The sequence below is a fragment of the Macrobrachium nipponense genome, chromosome 14, assembly GCF_015104395.2.
Source record: "Macrobrachium nipponense isolate FS-2020 chromosome 14, ASM1510439v2, whole genome shotgun sequence".
Lineage (NCBI taxonomy): Eukaryota > Metazoa > Arthropoda > Malacostraca > Decapoda > Palaemonidae > Macrobrachium > Macrobrachium nipponense.
Genome location: NC_087207.1, coordinates 37,146,289 through 37,165,780, shown reverse-complemented (window position 1 = coordinate 37,165,780; position 19,492 = coordinate 37,146,289). Strand labels below are relative to the sequence as shown.

At 40.6% G+C, this 19,492-nt stretch overlaps 1 protein-coding gene across 1 annotated transcript in view; it reads left to right on the top strand.

Moving 5' to 3' along the window:
* The window catches only part of LOC135226474 (cytochrome c oxidase assembly protein COX15 homolog), a gene marked incomplete at its 3' end in the record, with an annotated part of 89,207 nt that overhangs the window by 46,816 nt on the left and 22,899 nt on the right, over positions 1-19,492 (top strand). The window contains 1 exon segment of the mRNA XM_064266078.1: positions 8,046-8,178. Within this exon segment, the coding sequence (XP_064122148.1) occupies positions 8,046-8,178 (133 nt within the window).

Below are 19,492 nucleotides of genomic sequence, written 5' to 3'. Positions count from 1 at the left end.
CCTCTTCCCAAGCTCACTGGGCCTTATCAAGAGCTTTTTCCTCTGGTCTTCCTCCCGTTCCTTCAAGGAGTAAGCGTAAGTTTAGGACCAGATCTGTACCTTCTGCTCCAGCCCAACAACCTCCTTCTGGCTCTTTTTTCCAGAGTACATCTCAGGTTGCTGGTGCCTCTACTTCATCCTCTGGTGCTCACCCTTTGAAACGCGGGAGAGGTTCTTGGCGTGGCTCTAAGGGCAGAGAAAGAGCTCAACCTCCAGGAGGACCTTCTTCTTCTTCTTCTTCTTCCTTGTCTCTAGAGCGTAAGAATTTTCGGAAGTAGGAGTCATCACCTCGCCAGGAGACCGCAGTAGGAGCTTGTCTCTCCCGCCATTGGTCAGCTTGGCAGGGGAGAGCGGTGGATGCTTGGGTGGTGGAGGTCCTGAAGGAAGGTTACGAGATCCCTTTTTGTTTCCAGACCTTCACTTCCAATCGTCCTCTCGAGTTCAGCAGTTATTCCCCTCACTCAATCAGGGGTCAAGCCTTGGAGAAGGAGCTTTCGGCCCTCTTGGAGAAGGATGCCATGGAGCGAGCTCCTCCTTCTCCCGGGTTTTACTCTCGGATGTTTGTAGTTCTAAAGGCCTCGGGTGCCTGGCGCCCCATCATAGATCTTTCAGTTTTGAACAAGTTCATTCTAAAGTCCAAGTTCAGGATGGAGACGGTCCAGACTGTTCTTTCATCCGTCAGGAGGGGGGGGGGACTGGATGATTTCCATCGATCTGCAGGATGCTTATCTGCAAATCCCCATCCATCCAAGAAGCAGACCTTACCTTCGGTTTTTCACGGACTCGGGAGTTTGTTTTCCAGTTCAAGACCCTTTGTTTCGGCCTCACCACTGCTCCACAGGTCTTTTTCTCGGTGATGGCTCCTGTTTCAGCTATTCTGCATCAGTTAAATGTAAGGATGCTTCGGTATCTGGACGATTGGCTAGTCCAGGCCGAATCTCTAGAGAAATGTCTCCGGTCGAGGGAGATAGTTTGATCTCTTTGTGTCGAGTTGGGCATTCGTGTCAACTTCGACAAGTCCAATCTAATCCCTTGCCAGATCATGACTTATCTGGGGATTGTTTTGAATTCCCAGATTTTGAGGGCTTCTCCCGCTCAGAAACGGATAGACAAGCTTCTGAGTCTGATCGAAGAATTTTTGTCCTCCGTAACGCAGCCAGTTTCTCTTTGGAGGTCTCTCCTGGGCCATTTGTCATCCCTCATCCAACTGGTTCCCGGGAGGGTCGTCTCAGAATGAGGTCCCTTCAGTCGACACTTCGCCAGTCATGGGATTTCGTGTCCGAGGACACGATAGTCGCCTCTTCTACACAAGTCGGAAGGATCTCCGTTGGTGGATGCAAGTTCACCGCCTCAAGTCAGGGACATCCTCTTCTTTCGGTTCCTCCGGACCTAATAATTGTTTTGGTCAGACGCCTAGGATCAAGGTTGGGGCGCACACCTGGGCTCCGAAGCCGCTTCGGGCCTTTGGTTAGAGGAGGAGAGGATCATGTCAATAAATTGGAGGGAAAACTGAGGCAGTGTACTAGGCCTTCTTATTTTCAGGAACAAAAACTGTTGGAGTCGGTTGTCGCGATCTTGTCGACAACACCACAGCAGTCTCGTACTTTGAGAAACCAAGGCGGCACACAGTCGGATCTTCTCACTCAAGAAGCCCGATCAAATCCTGTGTTGGGCAGAAGACAGGGGATTACGTTGGTCCCTCAGTTTATCCTGGGCCATCACAACGTCTTAGCAGATGCCTTGTCGAGACCGAACGAAGTTCAAGGGTCGGAGTGGACACTTTGCCAGGAAGTCTTCGACAGCCTCAGGAAGAAATGGCCTGTCACAGTCGATTTGTTTGCCACCCCACTGAATTTTCGGTGCCAGATATTCTTCGCCCCTTACCAGACTCCTCAGAGTGCCGGGACAGACTCTCTTTTGCAGGACTGGGAGGGACTTCAAGCCTATGCTTTTCCTCCGTTCTCTCTGGTGAGGTCAGTCCTCAACAAAGTGAGGGAGCAACCAGCGTCTGGATCTCACCTTGATCGCCCCCCCTTTCTTGGGCCACAAGAAGGAGTGGTTTCCCGACCTTCTGGAAGCACTGGTGGAACCCCCCATTTGCCTGCCAGAGAGACCAGATCTTCTCAAACAACCCCATTTTCATCAGGTTCCATCAGACGGCTCCACATGCGTTCATCTTCATGCCTGGAGACTGTCAGGAGGTTCTCCAAGCACGAAGGGTTCTCCTCCAGAGTGGCGCGACAGTTGGCTCTTTCCAGACGGCAATCAACCAGAGTAAATTATCAGGCTAAATGGTCGGTTTACAGACGTTGGTGTAAGTCTCAAGGACATTCAATTTCTAGACCTTCCTTACCGAAAGTAGCGGAGTTTTTAGTTCATTTACATCATGACAGGGCCCTGTCACCTTCGTGCATTAAGGGTTATAGGTCTATGCTTTCCTATGTTTTTCAAGGCAACGGCTCCCTGAGATCTTCATCTTATGTCATTAGAGATTTACTTCGATCTTTTTCCCTATCTCGACCCAGGCCGCAGTGTTCGCCTCCGACATGGGACGTTAACAAAGTCCATTCAAGTCTTAAGGTTCCCTCCGTTTGAGCCTCTGAATTCTGCCAAATTTAGGGACCTCTCTTCTAAGACACTCTTCCTTGTCTCACTGGCTACAGCCAAAAGGGTGGGTGAACTGCAAGCACTCTCTTTTCTGGTTGCCAGATCTGGACAAGACATGATTTTGTCATACCTTCCTGAATTTGTCGCAAAGACTGAATCGTGATAATCCCATTCCCAAGTCTTTCGTACTGAAGTCGCTGGTCGACTTTGTTGGTAATTTAAATGAGAAATTAGTTCTTTGCCCTGTTAGGGCGCTCTCATGTTATTTACGCTGCACGAAGGGGACATTCAGGGTCGGTCCCACCCGTCATCTGTTTGTTTCACCCCGAAATGTCAAGAGACCTATTTCAAAGAATGGTGTATCCTTTTTTCTCAGAGATCTGATTGTTAAAACTGGTGGTTTGGCTGCTGGGGAAGACCAGACGCCGAGAGCACACAGTATTAGAGCAGTTGCTACATCAGTAGCTTTTATGAAGAACGTCTCAGTCGCCAAGGTGCTTGAGGCGGCGACTTGGCGTTCTAATTCTGTTTTTGCCTCTTTTTACTTGAGGGATATTTCTCTAGTTCTAGGCGACCTTCGTTCTTTGGGCCCGTTGGTGATGGCAGGACAGGTCGTCAGACAGGAGAATTAGGTAGTCTTCCTGTTTTACGTTTGGTTGCTACCTGTATATTATTCATTAATTTTTGTTTTGTTGTATATATTTTTTGTTTTTGTATATAACCCATGGCAGTTTTTGACGTAGTTATAATGGGAATTAGGCAGTTTGGTATTTAGGTGTTGTTGATGACAAGGACTGACTGCTTGGCAACTCATGCTGCTTCCATTGTCAGTGTGAAATGGTTCCAGCCACTGGGTTGTCGGCACTGGCGACTATGCTTCTCCCAGAGTCGATGCTGACCTAGGACTAGCCACTGGTTCGCTTGTCCTGACGACTCCTGCTTCTTCCACTGTCCTGGACAGGGAATTAGTCGATGGATCGTCTGCTGTCATCTGGTGACTCGCTCACCATCTACTTTTTGTCTCACCTGTTTTCTCGGAGTCAGACACTCGTGTGAGATCAGGCGACATTTAGTAGCCCTGAGTTTCTTGTTGACGAAGTCGGTTGCGTTGATAAAACACCCCCGATGATCGTGTAACATGAGACCAGGTTGGACTGTCAGGCATTCGTCCTTCGGGACTGAATCGCCTTTTTGCTCCGCGCTCCTTTCTCTTGCACCAGAAAGCTCGAGTTAGGAGTTTGCTCATGAGCCGATTCGTTGCTGGCGACGTCGGGTTGCGTTGATACACCCCCAAGGTTGCTTAGCTTTGAATCGCCCAGACAGTCCAGACACTCATCCTTTAGGGAAAGAATGTGCTTGATAGTCTTCAGGGTGCAGCCTTGCTGTCCGCAATTCGTCTGACTGGTCACCTGGTCGGTCACCTGACTTTAGTACAGGAACGGACTGACTATGACACTTACTCCTTGTCCTGTGCTACCGCAGTTTGGTGGCATTATGGTAGGAGACTTTGAGTTGTTAGTATCTTAGACCTTGGGTTGAGTTTTGACTGCCTATGATATATTTATTTCTTTGGTTTGTTTTCTCCTATTCTGTCCGAGTAAAGGGGAAATTGTATTCAGATTCCCTCCTCCTTTTCAATGTGGTTAATCGGGCTAGATAAATTATATTAAGGTAATGTTTATTAATATGGAATTTTTATTCTAAAATTAATATTAATAATACTTACCTGTATAATTTATCTAGTTCCACCCGTCCTACCCCACGATCTGCCTATCACAACTGATTTGAGAGAATTTTTTGTATCTGTCAACGACAGTGTTGCCAACTGGCGGACAGAATAGGAGGTAACAGGGTTGCCAATGTGGTAAATTTTGGTGCGGTTTTTGGGGATTTAGGGCTAGATAAATTATACAGGTAAGTATTATTAATATTAATTTTAGAATAAAAATTCCATACCTACAGCAATAACAGAGAGAGAGAGAGAGAGAGAGAGAGAGAGAGAGAGAGACCATTGAATGGCAACATCATATTTCTGATCATCAAGAGTGAAATTATGAATTATTTCCAAGACAAAGAGAATAATAATGAGAGAGAGAGAGAGAGAGATTATCGTAGTATTTCTGTTAAAAATGAGAAGAGAGAGAGAGAGAGAGAGAGAGAGAGAGAGAATTATTGTAGTATTTCTGTAAAAAATAATTTTACAGAAATACTACGATAATCTCTCTCTCTCTCTCTCTCTCTCTCTCTCTCTCTCTCTCTCTCTCTCTCTCTCTCTATCCTTTTACAGAGATGTGTGGTTTTTGGATAAATAAATGATTTAGTAATTTTCAAATATCAATATTAATGTAAACAGCAATAATATCAATTCATTAAAGAAAATACTAAAGTGAATTAGCAAGGTTTTAGTATATAAATTAAAAAATTATGTAAGAATGAAAGAAAATCCAATTTACCCCGCATCTTGTAAATATATCAAGTAATGTGACAGGAGCCCCAGGGAGTGTGTTGCACACTCAGGATCATGTAAATTCTCTCTCTCTCTCTCTCTCATATGATTTTTGTAATTACAGTTATTATTTTATTATTATTATTATTATCATTATTATTATTATTATTATTATCATCATTATTATCATTTGAAAATATTAATAAACATATTACATACATGTACCATAAAAATCTCTCATCTCAGTAGAGAGAGAGAGAGAGAGAGAGAGAGAGAGAGAGAGAGAGAGAGAGAGAAGAGAGAGAGAGAGAGAATTTACATGATCCGAGTGTGCAACACACTCCCGGGGGCCTGCTCACATTACTGATATATTTACAAGATGCGGGGTAAATTGGATTTTCTTTCATTTTTACATAATTTTTTATTTATATACTAAAACCTTGCTAATTCACTTTAGTATTTTCTTTAATGAATTGATATTATTGCTGTTTACATTAATATTGATATTTGAAAATTACTAAATCATTTATTTCATCCATCCAAAAAAAGAATATATAATATTAATAATAATCATATAATAATAATAAAATAAAATAAAATAATAATAATAAATAATTAATAATAATATTAATAATAAAAATAATAAATGTAATTACAAAAATCATAGAGAGAGAGAGAGAGAGAGAGAGAGAGAGAGAGAGAGAGAGAGAGAGAGAGAGAGAGAGAGAGAGAGACCTGGAGTTCGAAAGAAAGAAGAAAGGTGCGTGAAGACTGGGATTTCTTTCAGTATTGATCAATATTAATATTTTAAAATTAGCAAATCATTTTTGTATCATAAAAATGTTTTTAGACATGAAAATAACATCAAAATACACTAATTAGTGATTATTTATCGTCGGAAAACCCCCGCAAATAATGGTTAGATATGGTCCAGAGATAAATCTGCGAATCCGTGAGTCCACGAATCTGGAGAATGCGAATACGAGGGGCTCACTGTATACAAATATGAGTTCCTTTACATTTATGCCCACCTCATGCCACCCCTCAATCTGAACCTGGGCCGAAAGGCCAAGTGGAGTGTTTACATCCCAGCAGGCGGGCCTACCAGACAGTAGTTACTGCCTAACCATCTTGTTCAAGAATTTAACGGCCGTACTTCCAGCCTACGCTGAAAGTAATTCCTTTTGTAAAGGACCTCAGGTTAGTATAGTTAGCAAAAATACAATTTTCTTTCAAAAATTGATATTTTTAGTGACAAGAAAAGCATTTATTTGTACACAAATGCAAACCTTCAGTCTTTCATAGGATTTTTGTTTCAGAGTTTTACCAAGCAATTACATAGCTGTAAGATTCCTACCACAGCAGACCAAAATTCAAATTTTGTCCAACCAACATTGGTAGTTTTGGTGCAAACTTTTTCATCAATTTGGACAGTTTGTTCCTACTTTTTTGGGGAAGTATATTCAATTTCTCCCACCCTGTGCCTGAATCAGGACAGTGAGATGTCTCTCAGGCACCAATTCAGTAGAGTCTCATGCACTCGGAGTGAGCACCCACCACAGCACCAGTTTTAGAGGCAGAACCCTTATAACTGGTGACAGGAGCGCTAACTTAAGTTTACACACCTGCGATTCCGGAAGTGCTAGGCCCTGGGGTAGCGAGAACCTGATCCTGAAGGATTAGGAGAGCCGATGGAAGACCCAACTGCTTTGTCAGTGGAAGGAGGCAGGCCCTCAGAAGCCCCATGACAGGCCTTTTTTGTGGGGGGTGGGGGGAAGACTACCTTCTTCTTTGACCGGGAAGTCTCAGAAGAAGAAGGGGAGGAGGCAGCAGATGGCGATGACAAAGATGAAATTGATGAGGAAGATGACGTTACCTTACGAGACCTCTTTGTCAAGAATGTCAAAGGTCGCTGTTTTATCAGCTCCCTTTCACCGAGATTTACACAATATTTCTTGATTGGAGTAGATATAGAAGTTGCATCATGGGTTGCTGCTATAATCTTTCCTGCTACTGTTGCACAATCAGAACTTGTTTTTAGTCATGAGGGGCTGTGAAAGTCTTCCGTTCATATTGCAAGGGAACCTAATAAAGAATTTTTTTGACAATCTGCGCTGAGCATACTGTATTTAGTAGCAATATACTGGACAGACATCTAGAAGAAAGAACAATAGATTGCTTTAGTTGAAGTACCATGTAGCATCATACCAGTGATCTTGATGTTGATGGTGATAGCTAAAGAGATCAAAAGTTAGTTGTCTTCCTTCTAAATAGTAATTCAGCATTTTAAAAAGAATAGTATTTTTAAATTCATATGAAGATGTAAAAATGTTTCAAAATAATTCTTGTATGTCATATGATGAAACATTGCTATTATTAAATACACTGCTGTTTTTAGATTAGTGCATATTGCTGGTGCAGAGAGAGTTGCAATGTGAATGTTTTTGTAAGTGTGGTAGAGCTTTGGTGACCAAATATTTTATCTGTATGTATTTGTAATTCTTTTTTATCAGTATATTTGGAACAGTGTAGCTGTTCATCTGCAGTCTTCATATATAACACTTAATTTTATTTTTATTTCCTTTGAGACAAATTGTGAACTACTACAGTATGTGTATTTCCTTATCTGATGCTTTCATGTCAAAGATGTGGCTTTCACAAATAATGCCACTACAACATTTGTAATTTTAGTTTGACAAAATACACAACAGATTGCTTATTTTGACTATGAGAATATTTTATGTGTGCATTTTGTATTCTGCATTTCTCTCAGAACTTGGAAACCTAATGTTTTTGCTTCATTGCTGTAGTTTTAACTTCTTTCATTGCATAAATACTTATATGATGATGTTTAACTGTTTATTGCATTTTTTACCATTTGTTTAATGAAAATATTTTGTGTAGTTACTAAAATTGTTTCACTGTCACTAAGGGAAAAGATTCATTTTATCAGGTGGCCTTACTCGTCTTACTGAATCTGGACTCTCAATGACTGACTGGCATCTGTTTGGCAAAAGGCCTCCATTAACAGAAGGAGAATGGGAAAAGGAATTTGCACAATATAAAGAGTTCCCAGAGTACAAATTGTAAGTAGTAATTGTGATTCAGTGGTTGTAATTATTGATGGACTACACATTGTTGTGAAACTCCCTAAATGAACTTTATATATATTGTTATCCTAACATATAATGAGTGGCACATACTGCCATATGAGTGGTATTGAGATTTTTTGCAATATTGTTATGCTAATAGAACTAGCCATTCTTCACTTTTTTGGATAATTAGAGCCAAGGGCCCGTCAGATAATGGTAAAATCTGGATAAGGGCGAGTAAAAAATCTAGGGGTGTGAAAGGGAAACTATGTACCCTTCATCACCTAAGCTTGTCAATACTGTGTAACTGTAAACACTCAATAATATGCTTATAAACAATAACAATCATGCTTAACTGAAAACTGTATGCAAAAGGCAATTATTATCTACCTTTTACCCATATTTGTAGCAAAAAATGCGGCTTAAATACACTGAAAAAAAGTAACCTAAACAAAATATAACCTTCTCTCTCTCTCTCTCTCTCTCTCTCCTCTCTCTCTCTCTCTCTCTCTCCTCGTCTCTCTCTCTCTCTCTCTCTCGCTCTCTCTCTGCTGCGCCTCTCTTCTCTCTCTCTTCATCTCTCTCTCTCTCTCTCTCTCTCTCCTCTCTCTCTCTCTCTCTCTCTCTCTCTCACACAAATAACACACTCACAGTCTAGCATGGTTTTATGACTTTCATGTATTTTCATACCACACATATCAGTTGTTACTATACTATATTGTACTATTACCATGAGATACTAAGTGTGTGTGTGTGTGTATAAACTAATGGCCTAGGCTAAGTGTTATACAGGTAGTTGTCGACTTATGACCACAGTTGGTTACAACCAATCATTCGTAAATCAATTTGGACATAAGTTGGCACGTGTTAATTTACTGTAAGAATATGTATTATACTAGGCTAGCCTACACTAGGGTTATCAGTACCATCTTTACATATAGGGTAGCCTAGCCTACACTATACAGCATACTTTATACATATATGGCATAGTAATTATTAATTTCAGCTAATTCTGTAGGTTCAATGCACATTGGCTAATGGTATTTCAGTACAAAGAGAATATGAATAACATTTAACAAGTTAGCCTCACGTATATGATGATGATGTTATCATGGTACATATGTCGTATATATATATGAACACAGTAGCCTAGCCTACAGTAATACTGTATACTGCTTATATGATGTAATTTATTAATTTATTAATATAAGCCAATTTTGGAAGTTCAGTGCATTCTGACTATGATATATCAGTAGAAAAAAAAATTGGACACGAAATAGGAATCAGATTCGGACCGACATTGGCACACCTAATTGAGCAAAGTCAGGCTACTGATGGCTACGTATATTTATGAAATAAAAACACAATTAATATGCATCTTTTCAGTGAATCTTTTAAAAAGTTATACATTACTGTGCCCAATAACATTGTATGTACAGGCAGTCCCCAGGTTACAAAAATCGTTGTAAGCCGGAACATCGTAAAAAATCCTAAGAAAACCTTACTTGTAATGGTTTGGGTGCATTAAAAACTATGTAAACTGCATTCTTATTGTATTTTTCATCAAATAACCTTCAAATATTGATTATTTTGCATTTTTGGTGTCATATTTCTTCTGCCTGATTGGCGTTATAGGCGACGTAACCCTGGAACATGCGTCAAACCCTGGAAATAATTTCTGATGAATATCATTGAAAAGCACCTTAACCTCGAAACGTCATAAGCCGAACCCGTTGTAACCCGGGGACTGCCTGTATTCTCATATTATTGTATCATAAAATACTAACAAAGCGGTCAATGTTTTGGGTTGGAAATCAGCTGATGGCGAATAGCTATGAGTTTATTTTGCCATATTTAACTCAGTTCGGAGCGAATTGCCTTGCTTCTAGTTGGTGTAAAATATCTAGATACTTTACTTATAAGAAATAAGGTAATTTGTCATAATACAATGTGTTTTTATGTCAAAAATATGAATTTAATATTACGTAATTCCGTTCGCTATTTTCACTTGATTTCATCGTAGTACGAACTTTACCGTTAGGTTATTAGTAGCTCAAAAAGTGAGCTGCGTGTGTGGAGAGGCGGGAGCTGGGGAAAAACTGTTGTACATTCAGCTGGACACCACTCTTTCTTGCTCACATCGCTTCCCAGTTGTTTTAGTTGTGGGTGGTCGTAAAGTCGATCAGTTGTAACTTGCATAAGTCGTAAGTCGACAACTAGCTGTACTCACAGTATCCATATTTCAGGTAGGTTATTACAGCTATTTGTTCCTACACAATATACAAACCTTTGGTCCTTTCTATTAGGAATTGCTTTTAGTGTAGGCTGGAATACGGCCGTTAAATTCTTGAACAAGGTGGTTAGGCAGTAACTACTGTCTGGTAGGCGGATAGGCCCTCCTGAATGTAAGCACTCCACTTTGCTTTTGGCCGTCTTCCGAAGACGTATGTTTGTGAGCTCTTGCTGAATGCTGTTAATCACGATTCTCCTGGTGGCATCTTTCTTTTTATTTTGAATACATATTTATATTGTGTTTGATGTTGATATTAATTGACTAATAATTAATATACAAACCCACTTTTTTTGATAGCCTTGCTAGCCACCTTTCTACTTTGTGTTAAGGGTCGGCGGCAAGGGTGTGCATACACCCTACTACATATTTTTGCCCTTAAATTTCAAGGCAAGACAGTGTATTCATTTGATATTTACGCTTACACTTTGGAAATTACCAAGGGGATCTTTGGAGGTTTGTCCTACGTTTTTCTTCCAGTATTTGCTCTCCTTTTTCATCCTTTTGCTAGCTTATTGGATGAAGAGAAGGGGAGGATGTGTGTTGGTGTTTGAGGGATCTCTCATTTCGGAGGGCGGTGCCCTTGGATGCAAGAGGAGTATCCTTATTTTTTGTTTTGAATCATATTTCCTTTCTTTTACAGGCTAACAGTAGTGATAGTTGATTATAGCAGTAGATGGTTGGATATCTTTGTGTTGGCTGTATCCTAACCTCGGAATTGTACCTATAACTTGTAGCATGCTGTGATACTGGTCCTCAAGTGTGTGTACATTTTCCCCACTGGAAATCATATTAATTTTCTGCTGTTATCCTGGAGTTACGTCTCTGGACAATGCCTTCGTGGCTGCCCTTTTGCTGGTAAATGTGCCTCATCCTGTACAAAAGTCTTGCAGAATTTGGAGAAGTCGAGTAGGAAGAGAGCTTGTCAGGTGTCGTCATCTTCCTCTTCGTAATCATCATATTTTTCCTCAACCTCCTCCCCTTTTGACTTATAAGGCCCCCAGCCGAAGAAGGAGAAGGTATTGTTCTCCACTGGATTCGGTGTCAGGGGACTGCATTCCTGGAAGGATCTTAGTGACCCACTGGATGTACATCCACGTTATTGAGGAAGGATCTTTTGCCAATGGCGGAGAGACCTCTCACCATCTCGACATCTGGTGTTTAGATTCTAAGGATTCGAACATTTAGAGACTATGTTCTCCCTGGCTCTTTCTGTCCTTTGGGAACCTCGAGTGCATAATCTGTTGGATCGTACTAGCATTCTAGTCTTAAATGCCCGCATAGAGGACTGGGTTTCATACCGGTTCCCCCTCAATTTCTACAGGAGTCAAGGAGGGGCCCCTCCTTGATGATCGTTTGATGAAATTTGGGGGTCTTGCCCAGCGCTTAAATTCTTTGGAGTTGTAGCTCTCGTCAAGTGTTTTCGTCTTTTGTGATCTGCAAGCACTGGTGAGACAAGAACTCCTGATAATTCTTATTAGTACAATACCCAGGAATCTTGCTGAATGCTTGAATTCTTTGGAATTTCTTGCATTCTCAGAGTGGTGTTCTCAGAGTGATTTGTTTTTCTGCAATTTCCAAACACTTGGGCAACGGATATTCCTGATAATAATTACAATAGTTGCGAGTCTTGCTGAGTGCCTGGTTTTGCTGGCGCTTGCTGAGTGCTTTGGTTCATCATGTTGCCGAGAACCAGAGTCAGGTTTTCTTGCCAAGTGGGGGAATTCTTACACATTCTAGTGCTTGCTATAACCAGTGCTTGGATAGTGAGACGAGCTTTAACCAGTACAGATGAGTTCAATCTTCAGTCTGGTTTGGAGTTATGCAAATCTTGGTAATGCATGCAACACTTTCTAGGTGAATGATCAAGCACTGACCTTGTGTCTTGTACTTTAGGGTCCGGTCACGTAGGACAGCAGACACAGAATCCCTCTTTATCCTTCTCGGAACTTTGGCCTCGAAGGATAACAGTTACTTGGAAAAAGTGATAGTTCTTTGCTGACGATTACCACTCATAATTTTGTAGTGGTATTCTGCTCGGCTCACTCGACTCGACCAAGCTGAGCCAAGTGCTCGGCTCTACCGAACGAACTCTGCTCTTGATCAGTGCGATCCTTTGCCATGACAAAGCATCCTCCCTCCCTTTATTGCATCAGATTTTTGCATGGGTCATTGTCTTCGCTTTTGTCATCCTAAGAAGAGGAAGGTATTCTCTGCTCTAAGAAGTCTCGCTCGAGACTTCTAAGGACCTGTATCCTTTCCCTGGGGAGAGAGCATTTGGCTTTCTCTTCGGCTCAGTTGCTCATTCCGGAGCGGGAACTGGACCCTATCTCCAAGATATAGTGTCTCGGGAGCCCCAGGAATAGGAAACCAAGTTTATTCTCCTGTCTTCGGTTCCATGGAATCGGGGTTGTGTTGGGTACTCGTGTGTGTCTCTCCTCAAGTGTACAACCTCTAAAGAGGATCGTACATCCACAGTTGGTCAGTGATAGGTAGTCGTCTCTCCATCATTAAGGAGATAGGAGGAGGTCCTCTCTGTAGTCCTCTTCATGGGGTTTGATCACGGAGAAGATAGATGCGTGCAAGACGTGGCAAGGTCTCGCCAGCTTTTACTGCATTTAACTCCAGTCAACTTTCGCTCATGATCGTGCGAACGAAACGGTTGTAGGAAGTGAATGCTTTGTTTGACCGTGAGAACCTGGAAGTTCAGAGAAGAGCGGGCGAGAACAGTCAATCCTCCTCTCTTATTTTCCCTTTACTGCCTGGTTACACTGGAATGAACAAGGAAGTAAGAGGAATTCTTTGGAGTTTACTCCTCAGAATTCAAATCCGAGAGGCTATGTTTTTGGTTCACTCTTAGGATCTTACTGAACATACGTCAATCTGTTGAGGTTGGATAGCACTAAGAAGTTTGAAACTCTCCAGTGCTACTGTTTGGGAACAACCAGTTCGGTAGGAACTAGTCTTCTTCGGTATTCTGTTATCACCGGAGGAGTCTCCCTTTGAGAATGAAGGAGGTCTGCTTCCAGTCCTTATTTTTGTCTCTCGAATGAAGAAGAGTTAGGCTGGAGCGCAATTTACAGAAACCCACGAATATACTAGTATATATTCTCCTTGCAACATGCTTCGGTTACAGTTGTATCGTCCGAGTAATAGGCAATAGGCGCTCCTATTAACCACTCGCTCTGCCATTCGCCTTGGCCCTTCTAACACAGCCTCCCTACAACTCATAAACTCAGGCACACATGCATTCACTCCAGTTCTGACAATGATGTTCCTGCTCTCTTTCATACACCGATCTAATTCTTAATCCCCAACTATCTCTTAAGATATTCCATGTTAACCTCTCATTCGTCCATCTTACTTTCTCCTTACATTTCAAGTTTATAAACTCGTACACACACTGAGGCACAGTTGCTAACAACTTCCTCATTAAGTCTTTGCACTCATTTATTCCCTCATCCCCAAACTTTTTTCTAGCTAACATCTCTAACTGGCATACATACATCGTCAAGGACACACCAACATTCATTTTGGCCTCCTCAAAATCATTCTTCTTCCAATACCTAACACTACTCTTTGCCCTCCTAGCCTGCTTCATAATCCCCAATCTTAACACTTGCACTACACATCCCCTACACATCATTATCCCGTACATACTCAACAAATATCCTGTCAAGAATTCCCTTAACTCCCTAACCCAAACTCTCCTATTATCCCCATACTTTGCTGTGCAATATTTCTCATATTCTTTAAAAAAGTCCACTATATCCCTACTGCCATATTTCTCATATCATGCGCATCAAGGTACCACTCATATACACAGCCTTTCGTACTTCTCGCTAACTCTCACTCTCGCTTCTGCTACTTCCATCCTGACCCCCCTTAACCTTTTCCAAATACAGTGAATCCACTTCCATACTTATCCATACTCATAGCTACACTCTTCTTACCTACTTGTTCCCACCTACCATTATCCGAATCACTCTCATCCTGTCCCTTTCTCTCTGCCCTTTTCGCAGCATCATCTGTCCTTGTCTTATCCTCATCCTGTCCATCATTCTTACCAATCTTCTTTCCCTTAGCTTTCTTCTTCTTCTCAGCTCCCTCCTTATCTTTGTCCTTAGGATTATCCTTATCCTGTGTCGTCTTCTTTCCCTCACTTATCATATCCAAATCACCTTCATCACTTGTACTCTCATCCACTCGCTCTTCTACCCTCTTTATTACTCCAAGTTCGTCACAAGATCTGGGAAGCCCACCTCCAACAGCCCCTTCTCCAAGAAGTTCCTTCACCATTTCCCTCACAGCAATCATCATCATTTCCAACTTACAGCCACACCAGCAGTCCCTGTTCGGGTGCTAAAATTATTGTGGCGGGATCACAAGCTAAAAAAACAAAAGCAAGCAAGACCTCCCCACATTTACGTTAACCACTCCTGGCTTACAAATTTCCCCCAGCCACACTTTCCCCTTTACATTACTTAATTACCAACAGAACACCTGGTTCAGCATCCCCTTTACATTACTTAATTACCAACAGGACACCTGGTTCAGCAAGGCAAAAAACACAATCTCATACACACTCACTCACCAGGAAACTTGACACAATCAGGGCGAGAAGCTGTGCTTTCAACATGGTGTGGCCATTGAAAAAAAAACTCCAGGGGCAACCCAAAATGCAACACCAACACTGTCACCAACAAACTGCTCATCCAACACAAAAAAAATGCCAAACAAGCACCAAGACTACACACCAACTCACAAACAAATAAACACCAAACACAGAACTGCTTCTCACTCCGACTGCCTTCATTTACTGACTGCTTCTGACTGACCCGAATGCTCGGCAACCAAGCCACTCGACAAGCCAAACAAGCAGTTCACTCAGCAACTACCCATTCATCATTCACACCGTCTCTCTCTCTCTCTCTCTCTCTCTCTCTCTCTCTCTCTCTCTCTCTCTCTCTCTCTCTCTCTCTCTCTCTCTCTCTCTCTCTCTCTGCCTCAGTCAGTGTCATTTTGCTTGGCGAGATGTACCCATTCATTGTCTGAATAATCAACTGATATTACACATTTAACATACAAATAGAAAATGAATTATCGCTAGAAGTGTATGTGAACTGTCGGTGATTATATTGGTGTCAGAATAGTAGGATAAAGCGTCGACTAAGTTGGTTTTTCTAGTGAATTTTTGAAAATTCGAACATAATGCCAGTGTCTGGCAGCAACAGTGGTAAGAAATGGTGGAATCTTGTTTGCCTTGCAGATGTCCAATATGATAACTAAGCATTTCTTATCTATGAGATCAATAACAACCCTAACCAAAAAGATGCAAAAATATTAAATGACATATTGGAAGGATATGATCCTTCAAACTGGAGCAAGTCTGCAGAAAATATTATGAAAGTAATTGAAGGAGTACCAAATAAAATTCAAGTAATCAAGAAACTTGTAAAGAAAATTTACATTAATCAACACATTCCAACAAAGGAAATGAATAAGGTGAATTTAGTAAATATACTGATTAATGCAATAGGAAAACAAATGCCTAAAGCATGTAATCTATGTAAGGTGTGGTATAGCATTGTAAATCCACAAAACCTGATCAGGAAAGGATATGCATGCCACATCCTATGCATCCTCAATGTGCAGAAGTCCAGCAAAATAAAAATAAGGACACAAGAGCATTTTGCTCAAGATGCCTAACAGGGATAGATAATGTTATTAAATCAAGACTTAATGTGCAAATAGTAGAGGATGGGGAAGATGAGGAAGAGGAAGAAAAGGAAAACGGAAAAGAAGGAAATAAGACTGAAGTGATAGAAAAATTAATGAAAACAAAGAACAGGACAAGAGTATGGATACAGTGATACTCATAGATAATACAGCAACGTACAAACAAAATAAATTACGACATAACACAATAAAATCCCAAAGAGGCTGTACCCAGATCTTCATACCGATGGGAAAGAGCAAGAAAAAAAGAAAAGAAAGACACAGTCTGCACCCTAAAGAGGGAACTGCAGATTTGGTGACAGATGTTACTACAAACATCCTAAGATATGTATGTCACAATTATGTGATTTATGGCAAGTGTGCATACCTAGACGGCTACGAGGATGAATGCAGCGATCTACATCCAAATATATGCAAAAACTTGAAAGAAGGAAAAGGATGTAAGTTCAACAAAAATGTAGATATATGCACCCTGTAGCCATGAAGAACAAAAATCAAAATAAAATCTATTATATATTTGGCAATGTGTGTATGTATGTATGTATGTATGTATGTATGTATGTATGATTGGTATGGGCGCCTGGGCCGTCTGTCTGACGGAACTGAGATTCGGAACAGAGATGGGTTTCCACCCGGGGAAGGTCGAGACCTACGTTCTGGAGCCCGGGCTCCCAAAATTTCTACTCCCCCTCTCCCCTCCAAAGGGTGAGAAGGGATTCCCTGAAACAGAGCTGGTTCTGCCCGTGAAACGGGGCCGGCTATGCCAGTAGACTTAGTTACCTTACAAATTTCTGTATACATATGACTTATCATTTGGAAAAGAATACTATATGGTAAACATCAATGACATCAAAAAGGGTGGTTTTAAAAGGGGATTGACAAAGAGCAAAAATGAGAGGGAGAGAAAGTGAGAGAGAGTAGACGGGGTGTTAGGGAGAAGAGGAATATAAAGAGAGAGAGAGGAGAGAGAATGAGAAATGAGTGATAGAGAGAGAGAGAGGAAAGAGAGAGAGAGAGAGAGAGAGATCTAGAGAGAGAGAGGGAGAGAGAGAGATTTTTTTTTTTTTTGACGAGAGAGAGAGGAGGAGGAGAGAGAGAGGATGATGAGAGAGAGAGAGAGAGAGAGAGTTGGTATCACTGAGAAGAAAGAGGGTAAGAGACAGTGATTGTTGGAGAGAGAAAGAGAGAGTAAGAGAAAGGAATGAGAGGGAGAGTTAAAGAGAGAGAGAGAGAAAGAGTAAGAGAAAGGAGCAAGAGGGGAAGGAAGAGAGAGAGAGAGGAGTTGAGGGGGTGTTAAGTAGGAGAAAGATGGAAAAAGTGAGAGAGGGAGAGAGAGACAGACAGACAGAGAAGAGCGGTTGTTTGGAGATAGAGAGTTGGTATTAGTGAGAAGAAAGAGTGAAAGAGACAGTGATGGTTGGAGACTGAAAGAGAGTCAGAGAAAGGAGCTTTCTCTTTTCTTTCTTTTCCATTTCAGTTTCAAGCGCCTTCAGTTCTCAGTCAGGTTGGCTTTTGCTGTGACTATCAATAAAGCCCGGGGACAGTCTCTCAAGTGGCTGGCATCAACTTGGAGCAACCTTGCTTTTCTCACGGGTAGCTTTATGTGGCGTGCTCAAGAGTGGTCTCTCCAGAACACCTGTTCATTTTGTCACTGGAGGGAAAAACAGAGAACATAGTCTATCAAAAGGCTCTCTGGTGAATTGGAATCTCTGCCAACACCAAGTATTTTACTTTCCATATATGTTTATGATTGATATTCATTTTCAAGGATGTTGTTTGTTTTGTCAGATTTGCATTCCTTATAATTCAGGTCATGGTACTCTATTCAATTGTGGCTTGATTTATCTATTTTCTTTTCATAAACTATGCTCTGGGTTACGTGGACTAATCTAGCTACGGGCAGGTAACCAGCTAGTAAATAATAAAAATCAAAGTAAAAATGAAGCAAATAAGAAAGGAACAAATGTCAGCATCGAGATTTCAGGCATCAGCACCTAGGGTACAGTGTAAGGAACAAACACTGTATATACAATGCCAGGGGATGGTGCAGATACAGAGATAAATGCAGATACATACACAAAATGAATAAATATGAAGATGAAAGATCAAATGTATTGGAAAAGTTGGATTTTTTAATGTCAGAATTTCTGGAAATAAAGAAAAGAACAACATATCAGAACAGAAAAGAGGCATGGGAAAGTGCTTATTATTACCCATATTAAATGATGGGGATAACACAAACCGTCATATTGATGAATGCGCAAGGTTTAGTTACGAGTAGCTCAAAAAGAAAACTAAACTAACCCAAACTGAAAAAATAGATATTGATAAATATGAGTGAAACCTGGTATTCCCAAGAGACTGATAATGACTAGATAAAGGGGTTCCAAACTTATAGATCAGATAGAAAAAAAAAATAGGAATCAAGTGGGAACAGCAATATATGGGAGAGACATAAGTCAAGGAAAAATATGTGAGAAATATAGTAACACAGAATGTGAATTAATACCTGTAGAATTTGAATTTGAAAAGTTAGTGAACAACATAATATACAGACCCCCTAATACTATAGAGTTTGACATAATGATAGAAAAATTGGATGATTGAAGCTTTAACTTTCCTTTCGTAGGTTGGAAAGAACGAACGGGAGATTGTTGTTGTATCTATACATATAAAAAAGAGAGTAATAGTAGTGCAGAAGATAAGAGGCAATTTGAAAAGCTATTAGATATGCTACTAGAACACAATTTTCAGCAAACAAATCACCTGCCAACAAGAAAGGATAATTTTTAACACCTAGTATTTGTGAAGAAGGTGAATTATGTTAAAGAAATAATAGGGTATAATACGAGTATTTCAAACCGTAATGTAATAGAATTAACAGTCTGTTCCAAAGCAAGTGAAAACAGAGATAAGCAAGAGATGAAAAAGTGGGAAGGATATGGAAAATACAATTTCTGTAGTAAGAATATGAAATGGTCAGAAATAAATGAAGAATTAAACAAAGACTGGGAAAACATATTCGTAAGTGATAATGTATACAGGTAAATATGCATATGTTATTATATAAGGTATAAGAGAAAATATTGGATAAGTATATACCGAAGAAGAAAAGTAAACATCAGTCATGCATACCAAGTGACAGAAGGATCTTGTTCCAGAAAATCAGAAAATGGAAAAAACGTCTTGCAAAAGAAAAGAATGCATGGTAAGTGATGGAACTGAAAAGTAAGATTGAAAATGCAGAACAAAAGATTATGCAATAAAAAGAAAATGAAA